This window comes from Oncorhynchus keta, chromosome 18, assembly GCF_023373465.1.
Source record: "Oncorhynchus keta strain PuntledgeMale-10-30-2019 chromosome 18, Oket_V2, whole genome shotgun sequence".
Taxonomy (NCBI): Eukaryota; Metazoa; Chordata; class Actinopteri; order Salmoniformes; family Salmonidae; genus Oncorhynchus; species Oncorhynchus keta.
In genome coordinates, this window is record NC_068438.1 from 6,277,549 (window position 1) to 6,303,523 (window position 25,975).

The 25,975-nt window shown below is 47.4% G+C and overlaps 1 protein-coding gene across 2 annotated transcripts in view; it reads right to left on the bottom strand.

The window, feature by feature from the left end:
* Positions 1-2,900: 2,900 nt before the first annotated feature.
* LOC118397129 (prostacyclin receptor-like) overlaps positions 2,901-25,975 on the bottom strand; it is an 82,937-nt gene continuing 59,862 nt past the window's right edge. For both annotated transcript variants that reach the window (XM_052467303.1, XM_035791611.2), the window contains one exon: positions 2,901-5,451. In XM_052467303.1, coding sequence (XP_052323263.1) covers positions 5,125-5,451 — 327 coding nt within the window. In that variant the 3' untranslated portion in view covers positions 2,901-5,124. The remainder of the gene's footprint in view (positions 5,452-25,975) is intronic.

Genomic DNA, 25,975 nt, shown 5'->3' on the forward strand with positions numbered 1-25,975 from the left:
TTGTTACAATTGATCCCAATACTGCAAGAACATATCTGACACCGTATATTCTCAAGTGCAAGAAGCCAGACTGGAACACACACTGGGCATGTGGCACATCATAGCTCAGGAAACAAAATCACTACAACACACCGCAAAACACAACACAAATCACATACACAAACATCAAACACAACAGCACAAAACATCCATACAACTGAGAGAGCACATAGAAACGTACACAAAAAGGATTTACCACCACCAAACACAGCACTCCTCATGCAATCACTATCAGAGGCTGCATTTACACAGGCAGCCAGATTCTGATCTTTTTCATTTTTTTTGTAATTGGCTTATTTAACAATCAGATCAGCTCTAAAAAAAATGTTTTATTTTTTAAAATCTGATGTATGTGAAAATATCAGAATTGGGCTGCCTGTGTAACCGCAGCCATAGTGACGGAGGAGAAAGAGGACAGAAAAAGCAACAACTTCAAACATCGTTTTGTGAGCTTTTTCAACGACAGAACTACAGACACAGGAGCAGTTCATATATGGACTACATTCAAACAGACTCATACAGATGTAGGATCTTCATTTGATCACTACACTGCATTAAATGCATATGAGCATCATGATGTACATAAATTCACTGAAAACACACGGGTTATATTAACAGTATTGCACTTTTCATGTAGCCTCTTTATTTTTACCAGCTAATAGCCTATAACCACCGATCAAGAAACAATATGGACTAAACGTTCAAATCATTTTGCTGCAGGATTATTTTGCTGTGACAATATAGGTCAAATGAATTAGCTTGATAAGAAGGAGATAATAGTTACCCTCTTGAGTGAGTGCACTAAGGAATGTCCATACACTATATTGTACAACAGAATTAGCGCCATAGACACAGGTCTCTCACAATGAGCCCAGAATACGCCCTAGATTTGATTACCCACAACAGCGTATTGATGACGGAAGTGTTGGACGCAAAAGTTTGGAAACTGAGACATGGATTTAAGACATGTCACGTGCACATGCATAGGATCCATGATCCTTTCATCCTTAAAAGAAGATCGAGAGATTGGCCCTCATTAAAACTTGACCATAGATTCAGGGGACATGCGTGAAGAAGAGGCCGTCACATTGTAGGATAGGTGACCTGTTGTGACCTAGCCTGGTACGAACCATTCTGATCTCACGCGTTTACATTCTGTTTCGTGACACGGATCCGTGCACGTCAGCGCACGAGATCAAGATGGTTCGTACGAGGCTAGCTGGGACCTGCATCCCGCACATCAATTATGTGACCGATCAGAGAGACATTTTAAAGGGCAAAGAAGTTGTCAATAAAACACAGCATAACAAAATCACATCTTTCTCATTCCTGCATGTTGATTGACTACACTGTTGTGAATGTCATTTGAAGATAATGACCTGAATGATTTGGGCATACGCAAAGGCATATTGTCTGTTTTGTACATTTACAAGATGTGAAATCAGTCAGGAAGTGAGGAAATCTAAATTCCACAAGGTAGTAATAGTGGACACCACCATACCATCTTTGGTAAGCTAACAAAATTATTAGTAGATATTTTAACAGGAACATTCTCTCCCCAGCTTGGAAATGGAGTTCAGTGATACCTGGACAGAAGACCTAGTGCAATGTTTTCACGGGCTTCACCGGGTGTGTATATACTCTGCCTTCAGAAACGGTTCATACCCATTGACTTTTCCACATTTTGTTGACTCAGCCTGAATTTAAAACGGATTATGTTTTTAGAAATGTTTACAAATTCATTACAAATGAAAAGCCGAAATGTCTCGAGTCAGTAAGTATGCAACCCCATTGTTATGGCAAGCCTAAATAAATTCAGGAGTAAAACTGTGCTTAACAAGTCAAATAATATGTTTAATGGTAAAGAATTGTCCCTGTGCCCAAGAAAGCAAAGGTAACCTGCCTAAATGACTACGGCCCCGTATCACTTATGTCAGTAGCCATGAAGTGCTTAGACAGGCTGGTTATGGCTCACATCAACACCATCATCCCAGAAACACTAGACCCACTCCAATTTGCATACCGCCCCAACGTATCCACAGATGATGCAAATCTCTATTGCACTCAACACTGCCCTTTCCCACCTGGACAAAAGGAACTCCTACGTGAGAATGCTGTTCATTGACTACGGCTCAGCGTTCAACACCATAGTTCCCTCAAAGCTCATCACTAAGGTAAGGACCTTGGGACTAAACACCTCCCTCTGCAACTGGATCCTGGACTTCCTGATGGGAAGTCCCCAGGTGGTAAGGGTAGGCAACAACACATCTGCCACACTGATCCTCAACACTGGTGCCCCTCAGGGGTGCGTGCTTAGTCCCTTCCTGCACTCCCTGTTCACCCATGACTACGTGGCCAAGCACGACTCCAACACTATCATTAAGTTTGCCGATGACAAAACGGTGGTAGGCCTGATCACCGACAACGATGAGACAGCCTATAGGGAGAAGATCAGAAATCTGGAAGTGTGGTGCCAGGACAACAACATCTCCCTCAATGTGATCAAGACAAAAGGAGATGATCGTGGACTACAGGAAAAGGAGGGCCAAGCACGCCCCAATTCTCATCGACGGGGCTGTAGTGGAGCAGGTTTAGAGCTTAAAGTTCCTGGGTGTCCACATCACCAACAAACTATCATGATCCAAACACACCAAGACAGTCGTGAAGAGGGCACGACAACACCTATTGAAAAGATTTGGCATGGGTCCTCAGAGCCTCAAAAAGTTATACAGCTGCCTGGTATGGCAAACGGCTTGTCCTCCGACCGCAAGGCGCTAGAGGGTAGTGCGTACTGCCCAGTACATCACCGGTGCCAAGCTTCCTGCCATTCAGGATCTCTATACCAGGCAATGTCAGAGGAAGGCCCTTAAAAATTGCCAAAGACTCCAGCTACCCTTTCTGCTACCGCACGGTGAGCGGTACCAGAACACCAAGTCAAGGTCCAAAAGGCTTCTTAACAGATTCTATCCCCAAGCCATAAGACTGCTGAACAGCTAATCAAATGGCTACTCTGACTATTTACATTGAGTCGCCCCCCCTTTTCTTACGCTGCTGCTACTCGCCGTTTATTATCTATGCATAGTCACTTTACCTCTACCTACATATACATATTACCTAAATTAACCTGAACCCTGGCATATTGACTCAGTACTGGTACCTCCTGTGTATAGCCTCGTTATTCTTATTTTATTGTTGCTCTGTTATTTTTTACTTTATTTAGTAAATATTTTTCTTAAAACGGCATTGTTGGTTAAGGGCTTGTAAGTAAATATTCGGCGCATGTGACAAATAACATTTATTCAATTTTGATGGACTCACCCGTGCAATAATAGTGGTTAACATGGTTTTTATCCTACACTTACAAGTATCTGTAAGGTCCCTCAGTTGAGCAGTGAATTTCAAACACAGATCCTACCACAAAGACCAAAGGTTTTCCAATGCCTCGCAAAGAAGGGCACCTATTGGTAGATGGGTAAAAAAAAGCTGACATTAAATATCCCTTTGAGCACGATGAAGTTATTAATTACACTTTACATGGTGTATCAACACCCAGTCAGAGAGGAAGGAAACCACTCAGGGATTTCACCATGAGACCAATGGTGACTTTAAAACAGTTAGAGTTTAATGGCTGTGATAGGAGAACACTGAGTTTGGATCAACAAAATTGTGGTTACTCCACAATACTAACCTTAATGACAGAGTGAAAAGAAGGAAGCTTGGACAGAATAAAAATATTCCAAATAATGCATCCTGTTTGCAACGTGGCACTAAAGTAAAACTGCAAAACATGTGGCAAAGAAATTGATTTTATGTCTTGAATATAAAGCGTTATGTTTGGGGCAAATCCAACACAACACATCACTGAGTACAACTCTTCATATTTTCAAGCATGGCAGTGGTTGCATCATGTTATGGGTATACTTGTCATCAGCAAGGACTAGGGACTTTTTTAGGATAGAAACGGAATAGAGTTAAGCACAGGCAAAATCCTAAAGGAAAACCTGGTTCAGTCTGCTTTCCAACAGACACTGGGAGACAAATTCACCTTTCAGTAGGATAATAACCTAAAAACAAGGCCAAATATACTGTACATTGGAGTATCTTACCAAGATGACATTGAATGTTCCTGATTGGCTTAGTTACAGTTTTGACTTAAATCGTCTAGAAAATCTATGGCAAGACTTGAAAATGTCTGTATAGCAATGACAGAGCTTGAAGGATTAAAAAAAAATTATAACGTGCAAATATTGTACAATCCAGGTTTGCAAAGCTCACAGCTGTAATCGCTCCGAAAGGTGATTATAACATGTATTGACTCAGGGGGTGTGAATACTTACGTAAATGAGATATTCCTGTATTTCATTTTCAAAACATTTACAAACATTTCTAAAAACATATTTTCACTTCGTCATTATGGGGTATTGTGTGTAATGGGTGAGGAAAACAATATATCTAATCCATTTTGAATTCAGGCTGTAACACAACAAAACGTGGAATAAGTCAAGGGGTGGCAGGTAGCCTAGTGGTTAGAGCGTTGGACTTGTAACCGAAAGATTGCAAGATCAAATCCCTGAGCTGACAAGGTAAAAATCTGTCGTTCTGCCCCTGAACAAGGCAGCTAACCCACTGTTCCTAGGCCATTACTGAAAATAAGAATTTGTTATTAACTGAATTGCTTAAAGGTAAAAATAAAGTATGAATACTTTCTGAAGGCACTGTATGTTGACAGAGTCCTTTGCTGTTCCAGGGCTGGTTGTCTGTAATGAATCCCTTAGTGGTTTCCTGCATACATCCATTTCAGTTGCTTGGAGTTTTTTTTGTTTTCAGTGTGTTTGGAGGCATAATCGCTCACTTTGCAGTCTTTTTACATGGCACTCACATGTATGAAACATGTAGCTCATGCATCGGGTATACTCATACATCGGGTATACTCATGCATCGGGTATACTCATGCATCGGGTATACTATATGTATCCTAGTCAACAGTGGATAAGGTACTAATAATCAAAAAAGTTAATTCTCCAAACCCTAAATCCCGAACCCCTTCCCCCAAATGTCTGCTCTCCCACATCCATCCATCCATCCCTAAATCCCATTCTCTTTCCTGCCCCGAGTCCCACCCCCACATAAGAGGCTGGAGTATAGCTTGGGCTGCAAGGAAACAGAGGGCAAGGGTTTGGCAGACTCCCTGTGGTCGTCAGGGGTTAAGGAGAAGGTGCAGTGGGCCGTGTTCTTCACCGCTCCCCCTGTGAAGCGGCAGCACAGCAGCGAGCGGAGGTGGCGGAACACGGACTTGCGGAAGATGATGAAGACCCAGGGGTCCACGATGGGGTTGAGGGCCTGGAAACGGAACGCCAGCAGGTTCTCCTGGTCGTCACCCACTGGCTCGATGGCATTGGCAAAACCGGCAATCTGAGGAGGAGAGACATAGAGAGAGAGAGTTAGATATTGAGGAGTTTAGTTTATTAGTATCCCAATTAGCTATTGCACATGCAGCAGCTACTCCTACTCGTCAAAATAAAATGTAAAAGAAGTTTTATGTGGAGATACACAGCAGAAAAATACAGTGCTGGATACTAAGGGGTGGGGGAAGAGAGTGACAAGGGAGAAAGAGAGGAGCAAGGACAAGATACTTTATAAAATCCCATCACATGCCAGTAGACAGGACAGTGCAGAACGAGCCAGGCAGACACAGACAGACAGACATCATTGCCACAGAGAGCAGCTGGCACCAAAAGCATTTCAGCCACCTCATTCCTTTCCTCTGTCTTCAATCCCCTTATTTCCTGTGATATATTCAATAAACAGCCCCATAATTGATTACGTGGCCTGATTGAGTGGTGTCGTGTCACAGCGTAAATGTTTCCCTGTTGCTAAGGCCTGGGAGTGAAAAGTAATAACCCAAAAGACGGAGTGGGAGCAGCCCAGGGACCATTACAGGTCTGAGCCGTGCCAAATCAGCATGCAGGAGGGAGTAGGAGCAGCACCGCGCTCTCTCATCTCCACCATAGGCTAACTAGCCAAAACAGACAATGCCCTGTAACGCACTGACGGACATTATAAAAAGGCGGAGAACATTGTGCAGACACTGTGTCTGTGTTGGCCAATTGCCACAACCACAGTGAACTAATGTCTCTGTAGAAATTTAGCAATGCCTTTAATGGAAGTGAATCCCCACATTGCACAACTGATGTCAAAATAGTCACACACACACACATTATTTTATATCCCCGTGCGGACCTAAAATTAATTTCCACCCAAAATCCTATTTTCCCTAACCCTTAACCTAACACTTAACCCTAACCTTAACCCGCAACCCTAACCACTAACCCTTTACCCTAATCCTAATTGTAACCATAACCCTAAACTTAACCCCAAAGCATCCTAATCAAGAGGACTAATGATGGATGTAGGGGACCACAGATATTGTAATTCATTCCATTCATAGGAGTGGAGGATTAATTATAAACACAGAATGTTTTCTCTGATTCAGCCGTTCCCTGATTCAGCCGTTCTCTGATTCAGCCGTTCCCTGATTCAGCCGTTTCCTGATTCAGCCGTTCCCCGATTCAGCTGTTCCCCGATTCAGCCATTCCCCGATTCAGCCGTTCCCCGATTCAGCTGTTCCCTGATTCAGCTGCTGGTCCCAGCTTTTGGCTCACTTATTCATTCACAGTGAAAGGATGGCCTAGGGGTGAAATACGTGTCATCCAGCGTGGCACACTGAGGGATAGTGAAATAAATCTACCATTGCTGCCATTACTGTAGCCCCAGGCTGAGTTAGAGGACGTATATGTTATATGGGCTCCTCTCCGAGTCTGAACTGCGGCAGTAAGGGTCAGACACAGTTCATAAGACAGTTGAGAGGCCCTATACTGTACAGGCTGACCATTGTGGTCCTCTGTAGCTCAGTTGCTTCAGCATGGTACTTTGCTATGCCAGGATAGTGGGCTTGATTACCGGGAGCACCCATATGTAAAATATGTATGCACGCATGACTAAGTCAGTACGTCAGTAAGTGTCTGCTGAATGGCATATATTACTAACGCGCGACCCACGTGACCACACAGCGAGCTGTGACTTCGAGAGCTGGTGAAAGCCAGACTAATATATTACAAGGCCTCTAAGAATTATGGTTACAAACTAGGAACCTGTTGAACAGTGATAGATGAATACATAATATGGTTTCATGGTGACGGTGTCCAGGTGGGATGTCACACATTTGTAACCTTTATTTAGGTAGGGGAGTCCCATTGAGAACAAGGTCTCTTTTTTTGAGGGAGCCCTGCATTATAAGACCAAGCAATTATACATTCAAGGCAGGAGCCTAGGAAACATACATAGAAGAATATGTATATATTTTTAAACACAATCATAGAAAATAAAATAAAATGCAGGAAATGTGATTTGGATGTGTACTGTGAAAAAAGCCTAAGATGGTGTTTGTTGTTTACGTGTTGCCAAAACATCTCACAAAAACACTGCTACTGTTGCCACCTTCTCCTTGCCACCCTGCCACATATGGTCCTCTGGGAAGATCTGGTATCCTTTAAGAGGGACACAAATCACGGGCACTGTCACTGAGTGTGGGTTTGGAACGCAGGATAGATGAGAGGCATCAGCCGCTCGTTAAACATGCTTCATACTGATGAATGTGTGTGGTTTATAAGGCTCTGTGACAGGCTGCAGTGGCAGCACAGTCTGGGGGGGGGATCCATCAGTTGGAAAAGGCATATACAAGAATCATAAAACACATGCACCCACACCTAAGGGTGCATCTACCTGGGTACAGTCTGTGTGGGGCCAGAGCAGGGCAACATGGACCCATTATAGGCCATTTGGTGCTGTTGATGGCCTTTGCTATCAGGAAACAGGCCCCATAATGGAAGTCCATAGTGGCCTATTAGTCTCCATTTGGCTCCTGGAGGACTGTTGCGCCCCTTCTCCTTCAGATCCTGTTTCAACGGGATGATAAAGTTATGTGTCTGTTCATCTCAGAGACAGCAAAGCAGTGGATCCCAGAGAGAGAGAGTGAAAGAACCATTTCCTGTTTTCATGTATCTTTGTGACCAAAGTCTTGATGATACTGTGTTAATTTGCCATCTAATGCTGACTACAGGTGTTCCTGGGAGTGATAAGACAGAGTGTCGAGTGACTTTCAAGTGTTTTAAAAATCAAATCAAATTTAAATTTGTTACATAGACATATTTAACTAAATGTTATTGCGGGTATAGCAGGGTGAACAGGCCGTGGCTCGGGTGGTTCATGTACTTGATGATCTTTTTGGCCATCCTGTGACATCGGGTCCTCTATGTCTCCTGGAGTGTGGGTAGTTTGCCCCCAGTGATGCTTTGGGCAGACCGCACCACCCTCTGGAGAGCCCTGCGGTTGCCGTACCAGGCGGTGATACAGCCTGGTTGAAGAGGCGTTGTTGCACCTTCTTCACCACACTGTCTGTGTGGATAGGCCATTTCAGATCGTCAGTGATGTATACACTGTGGAACTTGAAGCTTTCCACCTTCTCCATTGCGTTCCAGTCGAAGTGGATAGGGGCGTGCTCCCTCTGCTGTTTTCTGAAGTTCACGATCAGCTCCTTTGTTTTGTTGACGTTGAGTGAGAGGTTATTTTCCTGGCACCACTCTCTCACGGCCCTCACCTCCTCCCTGTAGATGGTCTCATTATCGTTGTTAATCAGGCCTACTACTGTTGTGTTGTCTGCAAACTTGATGATTGAGTTGGAGGCGTGTGTGGCCACGCAGTCATGGGTGAATGGAGTGCAGGAGGGGGCTGAGCACACATCCTTGTGGGGCCCCTGTGTTGAGGATCAGCAAAGTGTAGGTGTTTCCTACCTTCACCACCTGGGGGGCGGCCCATCAGAAAGTCCAGGACCCAATTGCATAGGGCGGGGTTCAGACCCAGGGCCCCAAGCTTAATGATGAGCTTGGAGGGTACTATGGTGTTGAATGCTGAGCTAAAGTCAATTAACAGCATTCTTACACATGTATTCCTCTTGTCCAGATGGAATAGGGGAGTGTGCAGTGCGATGGCATCGTTTGCGGATATATTGGGGCGTAAAGCTAATTGAAGTGGGTCTAGGATGTCAGGTAAGGTTATATGATCCTTAACTAGCCTCTTAAAGCACTTCATGATGACAGAAGTGAGTGCTATTTGGCGATAGTCATTTAGTTCAGTTACCTTTGCTTTCTTGGTTACAGGAACAATGGTGGACATCTTGATGCAAGTGGGGACAGCAGACTGGAATAGAGAGAGATTGAATATGTCCGTAAACACTCCAGCCAGCTGGTCTGTGCATGCTCTGTGGATGTGGCTACAGATATCGCCTGGGCCAGCAGCCTTGCGAGGGTTAACATGCTTAAATGTCTTACTCACATCGGCCATGGAGAAGGAGCGCCCACAGTGCTTGGTAGCAAGCCACGTCGGGGGCACTGTGTTATCCTCAAAGCAGGCAAAGAAGGTGTTTAGCTTGTCCGGAAGCAAGACCTCAGTGTCCACGACGTGGCTGGTTTTCCCTTTGTAGTCCGTAATCGTCTGTAGACCCTGACACATACGTCTCAAGTCTGAGCCGTTGAATTGCGACTCCACTTTGTCTCTGTACTGGCGTTTTGCCTGTTTGATTGCCTTAAGTGGGGAATAACTACACTCTTTGTATTCGGCCATATTCCCAGTCAATTTGCCATGGTTAAATACGGTGGTTCACGCTTTCAGTTTTGCGCGAATGCTGCCATCTATCAACGGTTTCTGGTTTGGGTAGGTTTTAATAATAACAGTGGATACAACATCTCCTGTGTATTTGTCAATGTTATTCTCAGAGGCGACCCGGAACATATCCCATCAAAACAATCTTGATGCATGGATTTCGATTGGTCAGACCAGCGTTGAATAGACCTTAGCATGTGTACTTTGAGTTTCTGCCTATATGAAGGGAGGAGCAAAATGGAGTCGTGATCAGATTGGCCAAAGGGAGGGCCTTGTAGGAATTTCAAAAATGTAAATAGACAGTGGTCCAATATTTTACCAATGCAAGTACTGCAGTCAATGTGTTGGTAGAACCTTGGTAGCGTTTTCTTCATATTTGCTTTGTTAAAATTCCCAGCTACAATAAATGCAGCCTCAGGTTTCCAGTTTGTATAAAGTCCAGTGTAGTTCTTTGAGGGCCGTCGTGGTATCGGCTTGAGGGGGAATATACATGGCTGTGACAATAACCAAAGAGAATTCTCTTGGGAGGTAATACGGTCGGCATTTGATTGTGAGGTATTCTAGGTCAGGTGAACAAAAGGACTTGAATTTCTGTATGTTATCACAATCACACCATATGTATGAGTGGTTAATCATGAAACATACACCCCCGCCTTTCTTCTTCCCGGAGACTTCTATATTTCTGTCTGTGCGATGTACTGAGAATCCAGATGAGCCATGTTTACGTGAAACAGAGAATGTTACCATCCCTGATCTCTCTCTGGAAGGAGATTGTGGCCCGGAGCTAGTCTACAACATTAGCGAGTAATATACTCGGAAGCGATGGATGGTGTGCACGCCTCCTGAGTCAGACTAGAAGTCCACTCCGAATGCAGCTTCTCCACCGGCTGTGTTTTGGAGCAGCCTTTGGAATAAGTTAAATCATCCTTGGGGGGGAACGATCAAGGATCCAATTCGGGAAAGTCATATTCCTGGTTGTAATGCTGGTGAGTTAACGCCGCTCTGATATCCAAAAGATATTTCCGGCTGTATGTAATAACCCCCTAAAAATTGTGGACTAATAATGTAAGAAATAACAAAAAAATATACAAAAAAATAAATACTGCAAAGTTGCTTAGGAGCTAGAAACAGAGCTGCCATATCTGTCTGTGCCATGAACAGGAGAGGCTATAAACCAAGGTATAGTGCATTCAGAAAGTATTCAGAACCCTAGACTTTTTCAAATTCTTTACGTGACAGCTTTATTCTAAAGTTGATTTTTAAAAATGTTCTCAATCTACACACAATACCCAATAATTATGAAGCAAAAACAGGTCTTTAGAAATGTTTGCAACTTTATAAAAAATTGAAAACTGAAATATCACGTTTAAATAAGTATTCAGACCCTTTACTCAGTACTTTGTTGAAGCACCTTTGGCAGCGATTACAGCCTTGAGTCTTCTTTGGTATGACGCTACAAGCTTGGCACAACTGTATTCGGGAAGTTTCTCCCATTCTTCTCTGAAGATCCTATCAAGCTCTGTCAAGTTGGATGAGGAGCATCGCGTGTTCGATCGGTTTCAAGTCCGGGCTGGGTCACTCAACGACATTCAGAGACCACAAAGTCACTCCTGCATTTTCTTGGTTATGCTCTTAGGGTCGTTGTCCTGTTGGATGGTGAACCTTCACCCCAGTATGAGGTCCTGAGTGCTCTGCAGGAGGTTTTCATCAAGGATGTCTGTACTTTGCTCCGTTCATCTTTTCCTCGATCCCAGTCCCTTGCCTCTGAAAAACATCCCCACAGCATGATGCTGCCACCACCATGCCTCACCGTAGGGATAGAGCCAGATTTCCTCCAGACGTGAAGCTTGGCATTCAGGCTAAAGAGTTCAATATGGTTTCATCAGACCAGATAATCTAGTTTCTGATGGTCTGAAAGTCCTTTAAGTGCCTTTTGGTAAAATCCAAGCGGGCTGTCATGTACCTTTTACTGAGGAGTGGCTTCTGTCTGGCCAACCTAGCATAAAGGATTGATTGGTGGAGTGCTGCAAAGATGGTTGTCCATCTGGAAGGTTCTCCCAACTCCACAGAGGACCTCTGGAGCTCTGTCAGAGTGACCATTGGATTTTTGGTCACCTCCCTGACCAAGGCCCTTCTCCTCCGATTCTTCAGTTTGGCTGGGTGGCTAGCTCTAGGAAGAGTCTTGGTGGTTCCAAACTTCTTCAATTTAAGAATGACGGAGACCACTGTGTTCTTGAGGACCTTCAATGCTGCAGACATGTTTTGGTATCCTTCCCCAGATCTGTGCCTCCACACAATCCTGTCTTGGAGCTCTACGAACAATTCTTTCGACCTCATGGCTTGGTTTTTGCTCTGCCATGCACTGTCAACTGTGGGACCTTATATAGACAGGTGTGTGCCTTTCCAAATCATGTCCAATCAATTTAATTTACCACAGGTGGACTCCAAGTTGTAGAAACATCCAAGGATGATCAATGGAAACAGGATGCACCGGAGCTCAATTTTGAGTCTCATAGCAAAGAGTCTGAATACTTATGTAAATAAATTATCTGTTTTTATTTGTAATAAATGTGCAAAAATGTCTAAAAAAAACGTTTTTTCTTTGTTATTATGCGGTATTGTGTGTAGATTGATGAAAACGAGATATATGTTTAAATACATTTTAGAATAAAGCTGTAATGTAACAAAATGTGGAAAAGGTCAAGGTTTTTGAATACTTTTCGAATGCACTGTATGTCACCACGGTGTCACTGTCAGCAGTCTCCAGATCTTTGGCTTTAACCCAGTGGGCAAATGCAGCAGACAACCAGAAAACCAGGTTTGATACCCAGTTAGTCTCATCTCTGTCTTCATCTTTCCTTACTCGTTAGACTTATCAGTCACCACCAATGTTCTGAGCTAATTTCAGGTCTTCTGAGCGCAAACTTGAATGTTGTGAAAACTTCCAGCTCGTGTTTACTGTGAACACTTAGGCTGTACCCACTTTAAGTTATAGTTTTAACAGTAAGCTACTGTGGCTATTTGATCATAATGCAGGCCTACCAGAGTGGCCTACCATCAAAAACTATGGAGAAAATACATCCCATAACATTTTAACATGGACATTTTCACACCTAGTGCCCTTCATTACGCACACCTGTCACAATCATTACGCGCAGCAGCGCTCATTGGACTCACTTGAACACCTTCCCTTTGTTGATTGCCCCGTCTATAACTGTATGCTTCTCCGTTTGTTCCCTGTGTTTGCATTAATGTCATTATGTGTTCTTGTCCAGACGCTGTCCTGTTCCGTTCCATGTCAGTTGATAATAAAATGTTCACTCCCTGTACCTGCTTCTCATCTCTACCAGCGGCGATCCTTACAGAAATCGCTGTTCTATCATTCAGCCAATGTGCGGTGTTCAATATAGGCCTACATTCCATGAGGGGCTTGACATGAACCTGTTTATCCACTTTATCCGACTTAACTTCCACGGGATGAAGTTAAATTGCGCGTAACTTAGATGCCATATTGGTCGTCACAATGTCTTTGATCTCTATTAGATCTGTGACTCTCCCTTTCCTCAGCCTGTTATTATGGTCCATCCTCTGAATGCAGGCTGAAAGGTTACAAACATGGGCTAACCTGTGTGTCAGTGCAAGCGTTCCCCCCAAGCCCCCTGAGACGTTCCTATTCGGTGGACATTAATCTATGGGGGTCCATAGGGGTCTTTCTATACTCTATTCTCGGAAGCCTGATTGCTTGAGAGTTTTTAAATCTACTTAGTACTGATAAACTGGTGTGGGTGGGTGTTGAAGGGAGCTAGACTTCATATGATAAATACCCTTTTTAACCCTATTCCCCATTGCAAAACCATTACGGAGGAAAACGTCTAGATGTCTAGCTCCCAGACAAATGTGCATGTGCATTCTATCAGTATCTGTCAATTAATTAAGTCTGTCCACCAAAATTAGAACCAGTCCACACAATCCTTTTGCCATCTGTCTGGGGAATCTATCTGTCTGTCTGGGGAATCTGTCTGTCTGTCTGGGGAACCTGTCTGTCTGTCTGTCTGGGGAATCTATCAGTCTGTCTGGGGAGTCTGTCTGTCTGTCTGTCTGTCTGTCTGTCTGTCTGTCTGTCTGGGGAATCTATCTGTCTGTCAGTCAGTCAGTCAGTCAGTCAGTCAGTCAGTCTGTCTGTCTGTCTGTCTGTCTGGGGAGTCTGTCTGTCTGTCTGTCTGTCTGTCTGTCTGTCTGTGGAATCTCTGTCAGTCAGTCATTCAGTCAGTCAGTCAGTCAGTCAGTCAGTCAGTCAGTCAGTCAGTCTGTCTGTCTGTCTGTCTGGGGAGTCTGTCTGGGGAGTCTGTCTGGGGAGTCTGTCTGGGGAGTCTGTGTGTCTGTCTGTCTGTCTGTCTGTCTGTCTGGGGAGTCTGTCTGTCTGTCTGTCTGGGGAGTCTGTCTGTCTGTCTGTCTGTCTGTCTGTCTGTCTGGGGAGTCTGTCTGTCTGTCTGTCTGGGGAGTCTGTCTGTCTGTCTGTCTGTCTGTCTGTCTGTCTGTCTGTCTGTCTGTCTGGGGAGTCTGTCTGTCTGTCTGTCTGTCTGTCTGTCTGTCTGTCTGTCTGTCTGTCTGGGGAATCTCTGTCAGTCAGTCAGTCATTCAGTCAGTCAGTCAGTCAGTCAGTCAGTCAGTCTGTCAGTCAGTCTGTCAGTCTGTCTGTCTGTCTGGGGAGTCTGTCTGGGGAGTCTGTCTGGGGAGTCTGTCTGTCTGTCTGTCTGGGGAGTCTGTCTGTCTGTCTGTCTGGGGAGTCTGTCTGTCTGTCTGTCTGGGGAGTCTGTCTGTCTGTCTGTCTGTCTGTCTGTCTGTCTGTCTGTCTGTCTGTCTGGGGAATCTCTGTCAGTCAGTCAGTCAGTCTGTCTGTCTGTCTGTCTGTCTGGGGAGTCTGTCTGGGGAGTCTGTCTGTCTGGGGAGTCTGTCTGTCTGTCTGTCTGGGGAGTCTGTCTGTCTGTCTGTCTGGGGAATCTCTGTCAGTCAGTCAGTCAGTCTGTCTGTCTGTCTGTCTGTCTGTCTGGGGAGTCTGTCTGTCTGTCTGTCTGTCTGTCTGTCTGTCTGTCTGTCTGTCTGGGGAGTCTGTCTGTCTGTCTGTCTGTCTGTCTGTCTGGGGAGTCTGTCTGTCTGTCTGGGGAGTCTGTCTGTCTGTCTGTCTGTCTGTCTGTCTGGGGAGTCTGTCTGTCTGTCTGGGGAGTCTGTCTGTCTGTCTGTCTGTCTGGGGAATCTGTCTGTCTGTCTGGGGAATCTGCCTGTCTGTCTGGGGAATCTGTCTGTCTGTCTGGGGAATCTATCTGTCTGTCTGGGGAATCTGTCTGTCTGTCTGGGGAATCTATCTGTCTGGCTGTCTGTCTGTCTGTCTGGGGAATCTGTCTGTCTGTCTGGGGAATCTATCTGTCTGTCTGGAGAGTCTGTCTGTCTGTCTGTCTGGGGAATCTGTCTGTCTGTCTGTCTGGGGAATCTGTCTGTCTGTCTGTCGAGTATGTCTGTCTGTCTGTCTGTCTGGGGAGTCTGTCTGTCTGTCTGTCTGTCTGTCTGTCTGTCTGTCTGTCTGTCTGTCTGGGGAATCTATCTGTCTGTCTGGGGAATCTGTCTGTCTGTCTGTCTGTCTGTCTGTCTGTCTGTCTGGGGAATCTATCTGTCTGTCTGGGGAGTCTGTCTGTCTGTCTGGGGAATCTATCTATCTGTCTGTCTGTCTGTCTGTCTGTCTGTCTGTCTGTCTGTCTGTCTGGGGAATTTATCTGTCTGTCTAGGGAGTCTGTCTGTCTGATTGTCTGTCTGGGGAATCTATCTGTCTGTCTGGGGAGTCTGTCTGTCTGTCTGTCTGTCTGTCTGTCTGTCTGGGGAATCTATCCGTCTGTCTGGGGAATCTATCTGTCTGTCTGGGGAATCTATCCGTCTGTCTGTCTGTCTGTCTGTCTGTCTGTCTGTCTGGGAATCTGTCTGTCTGTCTGTCTGTCTGGGGGATCTATCTGTCTGTCTGGGGAGTCTGTCTGTCTGTCTGTCTGGGGAGTCTGTCTGTCTGTCTGGGGAGTCTGTCTGTCTGTCTGTCTGTCTGGGGAATCTGTCTGTCTGTCTGTCTGTCTGTCTGTCTGTCTGGGGAATCTGTCTGTCTGTCTGGGGAATCTGTCTGTCTGTCTGGGGAATCTGTCTGTCTGTCTGGGGAATCTATCTGTCTGGCTGTCTGTCTGTCTGTCTGGGGAATCTGTCTGTCTGTCTGGGGAATCTATCTGTCTGTCTGGAGAGTCTGTCTGTCTGTCTGTCTGTCTGGGGAATCTGTCTGTCTGTCTGTCTGGGGAATCTGTCTGTCTGTCTGTCGAGTATGTCTGTCTGTCTGTCTGTCTGGGGAGTCTGTCTGTCTGTCTGGGGAATCTATCTGTCTGTCTGGGGAATCTGTCTGTCTGTCTGTCTGTCTGTCTGTCTGTCTGTCTGGGGAGTCTATCTGTCTGTCTGGGGAATCTATCTGTCTGTCTGGGGAGTCTGTCTGTCTGTCTGGGGAATCTATCTGTCTGTCTGTCTGTCTGTCTGTCTGTCTGTCTGTCTGTCTGTCTGTCTGTCTGTCTGTCTGGGGAATCTATCTGTCTGTCTGGGGAGTCTGTCTGTCTGATTGTCTGTCTGGGGAATCTATCTGTCTGTCTGGGGAGTCTGTCTGTCTGTCTGTCTGTCTGTCTGTCTGTCTGTCTGGGAATCTATCTGTCTGTCTGGGGAATCTATCCGTCTGTCTGTCTGTCTGTCTGTCTGTCTGTCTGTCTGTCTGTCTGTCTGGGGAATCTGTCTGTCTGTCTGTCTGTCTGGGGGATCTATCTGTCTGTCTGGGGAGTCTGTCTGTCTGTCTGTCTGGGGAGTCTGTCTGTCTGTCTGGGGAGTCTGTCTGTCTGTCTGGGGAGTCTGTCTGTCTGTCTGTCTGGGGAGTCTGTCTGTCTGTCTGTATGTCTGTCTGGGGAATCTGTTTGTCTGTCTGTCTGTCTGTCTGTCTGTCTGTCTGTCTGTCTCTCTGTCTGTCTGTCTGGGGAGTCTGTCTGTCTGTCTGGGGAATCTATCTGTCTGTCTGGGGAATCTGTCTGTCTGTCTGTCTGTCTGTCTGTCTGTCTGTCTGTCTGTCTGTCTGTCTGGGGAGTCTGTCTGCCTGGGGAATCTATCTGTCTGTCTGGGGAATCTATCTGTCTGTCTGGGGAATCTATCTGTCTGTCTGTCTGGGGAATCTATCTATCTGTCTGTCTGTCTGTCTGTCTGTCTGTCTGTCTGGGGAATCTATCTGTCTGTCTGGGGAGTCTGTCTGTCTGATTGTCTGTCTGGGGAATCTATCTGTCTGTCTGGGGAATCTATCTATCTGTCTGTCTGGGGAGTCTGTCTGTCTGGGGAATCTATCCATCTGTCTGTCTGGGGAATCTGTCTGTCTGTCTGTCTGTCTGTCTGTCTGTCTGGGGGATCTATCTGTCTGTCTGGGGAGTTTGTCTGTCTGTCTGTCTGTTTGGGGAGTCTGTCTGTCTGTCTGGGGAGTCTGTCTGTCTGTCTCGGGAGTCTGTCTGTCTGTCTGGGGAATCTATCTGTCTGTCTGTCTGTCTGGGGAATCTCTGTCAGTCAGTCAGTCAGTCATTCAGTCAGTCAGTCAGTCAGTCAGTCAGTCAGTCAGTCAGTCAGTCAGTCAGTCAGTCTGTCTGTCTGTCTGTCTGTCTGTCTGTCTGGGGAGTCTGTCTGGGGAGTCTGTCTGTCTGTCTGTCTGGGGAGTCTGTCTGTCTGTCTGTCTGTCTGTCTGTCTGGGGAGTCTGTCTGTCTGTCTGTCTGTCTGTCTGTCTGGGGAATCTCTGTCAGTCAGTCAGTCAGTCTGTCTGTCTGTCTGTCTGTCTGGGGAGTCTGTCTGGGGAGTCTGTCTGTCTGGGGAGTCTGTCTGTCTGTCTGTCTGGGGAATCTCTGTCAGTCAGTCAGTCAGTCTGTCTGTCTGTCTGTCTGTCTGGGGAGTCTGTCTGTCTGTCTGTCTGTCTGTCTGTCTGGGGAGTCTGTCTGTCTGTCTGTCTGGGGAGTCTGTCTGTCTGTCTGTCTGGGGAGTCTGTCTGTCTGTCTGTCTGTCTGGGGAGTCTGTCTGTCTGTCTGTCTGGGGAGTCTGTCTGTCTGTCTGTCTGGGGAATCTGTCTGTCTGTCTGTCTGGGGAATCTGTCTGTCTGTCTGGGGAATCTGTCTGTCTGTCTGGGGAATCTATCTGTCTGTCTGGGGAATCTGTCTGTCTGTCTGGGAATCTATCTGTCTGGCTGTCTGTCTGTCTGTCTGGGGAATCTGTCTGTCTGTCTGGGGAATCTATCTGTCTGTCTGGAGAGTCTGTCTGTCTGTCTGTCTGGGGAATCTGTCTGTCTGTCTGTCTGGGGAATCTGTCTGTCTGTCTGTCTATGTCTGTCTGTCTGTCTGGGGAGTCTGTCTGTCTGTCTGTCTGTCTGTCTGGGGAATCTATCTGTCTGTCTGGGGAATCTGTCTGTCTGTCTGTCTGTCTGTCTGTCTGTCTGTCTGTCTGGGGAGTCTATCTGTCTGTCTGGGGAATCTATCTGTCTGTCTGGGGAGTCTGTCTGTCTGTCTGGGGAATCTATCTATCTGTCTGTCTGTCTGTCTGTCTGTCTGTCTGTCTGTCTGTCTGGGGAATCTATCTGTCTGTCTGGGAGTCTGTCTGTCTGATTGTCTGTCTGGGGAATCTATCTGTCTGTCTGGGGAGTCTGTATGTCTGTCTGTCTGTCTGTCTGTCTGTCTGTCTGGGGAATCTATCCGTCTGTCTGGGGAATCTATCTGTCTGTCTGGGGAATCTATCTGTCTGTCTGTCTGTCTGTCTGTCTGTCTGTCTGTCTGTCTGTCTGTCTGTCTGTCTGTCTGGGGATCTATCTGTCTGTCTGGGGAGTCTGTCTGTCTGTCTGTCTGTCTGTCTGTCTGTCTGTCTGTCTGTCTGGGGAGTCTGTCTGTCTGTCTGTCTGGGGAGTCTGTCTGTCTGTCTGTCTGTCTGTCTGTCTGGGGAATCTGTCTGTCTGTCTGGGGAATCTATCTGTCTGGGGAATCTGTCTGTCTGTCTGGGGAATCTATCTGTCTGGCTGTCTGTCTGTCTGTCTGGGGAATCTGTCTGTCTGTCTGGGAATCTATCTGTCTGTCTGGAGAGTCTGTCTGTCTGTCTGTCTGTCTGGGAATCTGTCTGTCTGTCTGTCTGGGGAATCTGTCTGTCTGTCTGTCGAGTATGTCTGTCTGTCTGTCTGGGAGTCTGTCTGTCTGTCTGTCTGTCTGTCTGTCTGGGGAATCTATCTGTCTGTCTGGGGAATCTGTCTGTCTGTCTGTCTGTCTGTCTGTCTGTCTGTCTGTCTGGGGAGTCTATCTGTCTGTCTGGGGAATCTATCTGTCTGTCTGGGGAGTCTGTCTGTCTGTCTGGGGAATCTATCTGTCTGTCTGTCTGTCTGTCTGTCTGTCTGTCTGTCTGGGGGATCCTCTCTGTCTGTCTGTCTGTCTGTCTGGGGGAATCTATCTGTCTGTCTGGGGAGTCTGTCTGTCTGATTGTCTGTCTGGGAATCTATCTGTCTGTCTGGGGAGTCTGTCTGTCTGTCTGTCTGTCTGTCTGTCTGTCTGTCTGTCTGTCTGTGGGGAATCTATCCGTCTGTCTGGGGAATCTATCTGTCTGTCTGGGGAATCTATCCGTCTGTCTGTCTGTCTGTCTGTCTGTCTGTCTGTCTGTCTGTCTGTCTGTCTGTCTGTCTGTCTGTCTGGGGGATCTATCTGTCTGTCTGGGGAGTCTGTCTGTCTGTCTGTCTGGGGAGTCTGTCTGTCTGTCTGGGGAGTCTGTCTGTCTGTCTGTCTGTCTGTCTGTCTGTCTGGGGAGTCTGTCTGTCTGTCTGTCTGGGGTCTGTCTGTCTGTCTGTCTGTCTGTCTGTCTGTCTGTCTGTCTGTCTGGAGAATCTGTCTGTCTGTCTGGGGAATCTGTCTGTCTGTCTGGGGAATCTATCTGTCTGGCTGTCTGTCTGTCTGTCTGGGGAATCTGTCTGTCTGTCTGGGGAATCTATCTGTCTGTCTGGAGAGTCTGTCTGTCTGTCTGTCTGGGGAATCTGTCTGTCTGTCTGTCTGGGGAATCTGTCTGTCTGTCTGTCGAGTATGTCTGTCTGTCTGTCTGTCTGGTCTGTCTGTCTGGGGAGTCTGTCTGTCTGTCTGTCTGTCTGTCTGTCTGTCTGGGGAATCTATCTGTCTGTCTGGGGAATCTGTCTGTCTGTCTGTCTGTCTGTCTGTCTGTCTGTCTGTCTGGGGAGTCTATCTGTCTGTCTGGGGAATCTATCTGTCTGTCTGGGGAGTCTGTCTGTCTGTCTGGGGAATCTATCTATCTATCTGTCTGTCTGTCTGTCTGTCTGTCTGTCTGTCTGGGGAATCTATCTGTCTGTCTGGGGAGTCTGTCTGTCTGATTGTCTGTCTGGGGAATCTATCTGTCTGTCTGGGGAGTCTGTCTGTCTGTCTGTCTGTCTGTCTCTGTCTGTCTGTCTGGGGAATCTATCCGTCTGTCTGGGGAATCTATCTGTCTGTCTGGGGAATCTATCCGTCTGTCTGTCTGTCTGTCTGTCTGTCTGTCTGTCTGGGAATCTGTCTGTCTGTCTGTCTGTCTGGGGATCTATCTGTCTGTCTGGGGAGTCTGTCTGTCTGTCTGTCTGGGGAGTCTGTCTGTCTGTCTGTCTGGGGAGTCTGTCTGTCTGTCTGTCTGGGGAGTCTGTCTGTCTGTCTGTCTGGGGAGTCTGTCTGTCTGTCTGTCTGTCTGTCTGGGGAATCTGTCTGTCTGTCTGTCTGTCTGTCTGTCTGTCTGTCTGTCTGTCTGTCTGTCTGTCTGGGGAGTCTGTCTGTCTGTCTGGGGAATCTATCTGTCTGTCTGGGGAATCTGTCTGTCTGTCTGTCTGTCTGTCTGTCTGTCTGTCTGTCTGTCTGTCTGGGGAGTCTGTCTGCCTGGGGAATCTATCTGTCTGTCTGGGGAATCTATCTGTCTGTCTGGGGAATCTATCTGTCTGTCTGTCTGGGGAATCTATCTATCTGTCTGTCTGTCTGTCTGTCTGTCTGGGGAATCTATCTGTCTGTCTGGGGAGTCTGTCTGTCTGATTGTCTGTCTGGGGAATCTATCTGTCTGTCTGGGGAATCTATCTATCTGTCTGTCTGGGGAGTCTGTCTGTCTGTCTGTCTGTCTGTCTGTCTGTCTGTCTGTCTGGGGTCTGTCTGTCTGTGGAATCTATCCATCTGTCTGTCTGGGGAATCTGTCTGTCTGTCTGTCTGTCTGTCTGTCTGTCTGTCTGTCTGTCTGTCTGTCTGGGGATCTATCTGTCTGTCTGGGGAGTTTGTCTGTCTGTCTGTCTGTTTGGGGAGTCTGTCTGTCTGTCTGGGGAGTCTGTCTGTCTGTCTCGGGAGTCTGTCTGTCTGTCTGGGGAATCTATCTGTCTGTCTGTCTGTCTGTCTGTCTGTCTGTCTGTCTGTCTGTCTGTCTGTCTGTCTGTCTGGGAATCTATCTGTCTGTCTGGAGAGTCTGTCTGTCTGTCTGGGGAATCTATCTATCTGTCTGTCTGGGGAGTCTGTCTGTCTGTCTGTCTGGGAGTCTGTCTGTCTGTCTGTCTGTCTGTCTGTCTGTCTGTCTGAATCTATCCGTCTGTCTGTCTGTCTGTCTGTCTGGGGAATCTATCTGTCTGTCTGTCTGTCTGTCTGTCTGGGGAATCTGTCTGTCTGTCTGTCTGTCTGTCTGTCTGTCTGTCTGTCGGTCTGGGGATCTATCTGTCTGTCTGAGTCTGTCTGTCTGTCTGTCTGTCTGGGGAGTCTGTCTGTCTGTCTGTCTGTCTGGGGAATCTATCTGTCTGTCTGGGGAGTGTTGTCTGTCTGTCTGTCTGTCTGTCTGTCTGGGGAATCTGTCTGTCTGTCTGGGAATCTATCTGTCTGTCTGGGAATCTGTCTGTCTGTCTGGGGAATCTATCTGTCTGGCTGTCTGTCTGTCTGTCTGGGAATCTGTCTGTCTGTCTGGGAATCTATCTGTCTGTCTGGAGAGTCTGTCTGTCTGTCTGTCTGGGGAATCTGTCTGTCTGTCTGGGGAATCTGTCTGTCTGTCTGTCAGTATGTCTGTCTGTCTGTCTGTCTGTCTGTCTGGGGAGTCTGTCTGTCTGTCTGTCTGTCTGTCTGTCGTCATGTCAGGGAATCTATCTGTCTGTCTGGGAATCTGTCTGTCTGTCTGTCTGTCTGTCTGTCTGGGGAGTCTATCTGTCTGTCTGGGAATCTATCTGTCTGTCTGGGGAGTCTGTCTGTCTGTCTGTCTGGGGAATCTATCTATCTGTCTGTCTGTCTGTCTGTCTGTCTGTCTGTCTGTCTGTCTGTCTGTCTGTCTGTCTGTCTGGGAATCTATCTGTCTGTCTGGGGAGTCTGTCTGTCTGATTGTCTGTCTGGGGAATCTATCTGTCTGTCTGGGGAGTCTGTCTGTCTGTCTGTCTGTCTGTCTGTCTGTCTGGGGAATCTGTCTGTCTGGGGAATCTATCTGTCTGTCTGGGGAATCTATCTGTCTGTCTGTCTGTCTGTCTGTCTGTCTGTCTGGCGAATCTGTCTGTCTGTCTGTCTGTCTGGGGGATCTATCTGTCTGTCTGGGGAGTCTGTCTGTCTGTCTGTCTGGGGAGTCTGTCTGTCTGTCTGGGGAGTCTGTCTGTCTGTCTGGGGAGTCTGTCTGTCTGGGGAGTCTGTCTGTCTGTCTGTCTGTCTGGGAATCTGTCTGTCTGTCTGTCTGTCTGTCTGTCTGTCTGTCTGGGGAGTCTGTCTGTCTGGGGAGTCTGTCTGTCTGTCTGTCTGTCTGTCTGGGAATCTGTCTGTCTGTCTGTCTGTCTGTCTGGGGAATCTATCTGTCTGTCTGGGGAGTCTGTCTGTCTGTCTGTCTGTCTGGGAGTCTGTCTGTCTGTCTGTCTGTCTGTCTATCTGTCTGTCTGGGAGTCTATCTGTCTGTCTGTCTATCCGTCTGTCTGTCTGTCTGTCTGTCTGTCTGTCTGTCTGTCTGTCTGTCTGTCTGGGAATCTGTCTGTGTCTACTGTCTGGGGATCTATCTGTCTGTCTGGGAGTCTGTCTGTCTGTCTGTCTGGGGAGTCTGTCTGTCTGTCTGTCTGTCTGTCTGTCTGTCTGTCGTCTGTCTGTCTGGGGAATCTGTCTGTCTGTCTGTCTGTCTGGGGATCTATCTGTCTGTCTGGGGAGTCTGTCTGTCTGTCTGTCTGGGGAGTCTGTCTGTCTGTCTGTCTGTCTGTCTGGGGAGTCTGTCTGTCTGTCTGTCTGGGGAATCTGTCTGTCTGTCTGTCTGTCTGTCTGTCTGGGAATCTGTCTGTCTGTCTGGGAATCTATCTGTCTGTCTGGGGAATCTGTCTGTCTGTCTGGGGAATCTATCTGTCTGGCTGTCTGTCTGTCTGTCTGGGGAATCTGTCTGTCTGTCTGGGGAATCTATCTGTCTGTCTGGAGAGTCTGTCTGTCTGTCTGTCTGGGGAATCTGTCTGTCTGTCTGTCTGTCTGGGGAATCTGTCTGTCTGTCTGTCTGGGGGAATCTGTCTGTCTGTCTGGGTCTGTCTGTCTGTCTGTCTGTCTGTCTGTCTGTCTGTCTGTCTGTCTGTCTGTCTGTCTGTCTATCTGTCTGTCTGGGAATCTATCTGTCTGTCTGGGGAGTCTGTCTGTCTGTCTGTCTTTGGGTCTATCTGTCTGTCTGTCTGTATGTCTGTCTGTCTGTCTGTCTGTCTGTCTGTCTGTCTGGGGAGTCTATCTGTCTGTCTGGGGAATCTATCTGTCTGTCTGGGAGTCTGTCTGTCTGTCTGTCTGGGAATCTATCTATCTGTCTGTCTGTCTGTCTGTCTGTCTGTCTGTCTGTCTGTCTGTCTGGGAATCTATCTGTCTGTCTGGGGAGTCTGTCTGTCTGTTGTCTGTCTGGGAATCTGTCTGTCTGTCTGTCTGTCTGTCTGTCTGTCTGTCTGTCTGTCTGTCTGGGGAATCTATCTGTCTGTCTGGGGAATCTATCTGTCTGTCTGGGGAATCTATCCGTCTGTCTGTCTGTCTGTCTGTCTCTGTCTGTCTGTCTGTCTGTCTGTCTGTCTGTCTGGGGATCTATCTGTCTGTCTGGGGAGTCTGTCTGTCTGTCTGTCTGGGGAGTCTGTCTGTCTGTCTGGGGAGTCTGTCTGTCTGTCTGGGAGTCTGTCTGTCTGTCTGGGGAGTCTGTCTGTCTGTCTGTCTGGGGAGTCTGTCTGTCTGTCTGTCTGTCTGTCTCTGTCTGTCTGTCTGTCTGTCTGTCTGGGGAATCTGTGTCTGTCTGGGGAATCTGTCTGTCTGTCTGGGGAATCTGTCTGTCTGTCTGTCTGTCTGTCTGTCTGTCTGTCTGTCTGGGAGTCTGTCTGTCTGTCTGGGAATCTATCTGTCTGTCTGGGGAATCTATCTGTCTGTCTGTCTGGGAGTCTGTCTGTCTGTCTGTCTGTCTGTCTGTCTGTCTGTCTGTCTGTCTGGGGAATCTATCCGTCTGTCTGTCTGGGGAATCTGTCTGTCTGTCTGTCTGTCTGTCTGTCTGGGGAGTCTGTCTGTCTGTCTGTCTGTCTGTCTGGGGATCTATCTGTCTGTCTGGGGAATCTGTCTGTCTGTCTGTCTGTTTGGGGAGTCTGTCTGTCTGTCTGGGGAGTCTGTCTGTCTGTCTCGGACTCTGTCTGTCTGTCTGGGGAATCTGTCTGTCTGTCTGTCTGTCTGGAGCTGTCTGTCTGTCTGTCTGTCTGTCTTGTCTGTCTGTCTGTCTGTCTGTCTGGGGGTCTGTGTCTGTCTGGGGAATCTGTCTGTCTGTCTGGGGAGTCTGTCTGTCTGTCTGTCTGTCTGTCTGGAAGTCTGTCTGTCTGTCTGGGAATCTATCTATCTGTCTGTCTGGGGAGTCTGTCTGTCTGTCTGGGGAGTCTGTCTGTCTGTCTGTCTGTCTGTCTGTCTGTCTGTCTGTCTGTCTGGGAATCTATCTGTCTGTCTGTCTGTCTGTCTGTCTGTCTGTCTGTCTGGGGAATCTATCCGTCTGTCTGTCTGTCTGTCTGTCTGTCTGTCTGTCTGTCTGTCTGTCTGAATCTGTCTGTCTGTCTGGGGGAATCTGTCTGTCTGGGGGATCTGTCTGTCTGTCTGGGGGTCTGTCTGTCTGATTCTGTCTGTCTGGGGAGTCTGTCTGTCTGTCTGTCTGTCTGGAATCTATCTGTCTGTCTGTCTGGGGAGTCTGTCTGTCTGTCTGGGGAGTCTGTCTGTCTGTCTGTCTGTCTGTCTGTCTGTCTGTCTGTCTGTCTGTCTGTGTCTGTCTGTCTGTCTGGGGAATCTATCTGTCTGTCTGGGGGAATCTCTGTCTGTCTGGGGAGTCTGTCTGTCTGTTTGTCTGTGTCTATCTGTCTGGGAATCTGTCTGTCTGTCTGTCTGTCTGTCTGGGGAATCTGTCTGTCTGTCTGTCTGTCTGTCTGTCTGTCTGTCTGGGACTCTGTCTGTCTGTCTGGGAATCTGTCTGTCTGTCTGTCTGTCTGTCTGTCTGTCTGTCTGGGGAATCTGTATCTGTCTGTCTGTCTGTCTGTCTGTCTGTCTGTCTGTCTGTCTGTCTGTCTGGGGAGTCTGTCTGTCTGGGGAATCTATCTGTCTGTCTGGGAGTCTGTCTGTCTGGGAATCTATCTGTCTGTCTGGGGAATCTGTCTGTCTGTCTGGGGAATCTGTCTATCTGTCTGTCTGGGGAATCTGTCTGTCTGTCTGTCTGGGGAATCTGTCTGTCTGTCTGTCTGTCTGTCTGTCTGTCTGTCTGTCTCTGTCTGTCTGGGGTCTGTCTGTCTGTCTGTCTGTCTGTCTGGGGAATCTGTCTGTCTGGGGAATCTGTCCGTCTGTCTGTCTGTCTGTCTGTCTGTCTGTCTGTCTGTCTGTCTGTCTGTCTGGAATCTGTCTGTCTGTCTGTCTGTCTGGGGAGTCTGTCTGTCTGTCTGTCTGTCTGGGGAGTCTGTCTGTCTGTCTGGGAGTCTATCTGTCTGTCTGTCTGGGGAGTCTGTCTGTCTGTCTGTCTGTCTGTCTGTCTGTCTGTCTGTCTGGGGAGTCTGTCTGTCTGTCTGTCTGTCTGTCTGTCTGTCTGGGGAATCTATCTGTCTGTCTGTCTGTCTGTCTGTCTGTCTGTCTGTCTGTCTGTCACCCAGAATCTATCTGTCTGTCTGGGGAATCTATCTGTCTGTCT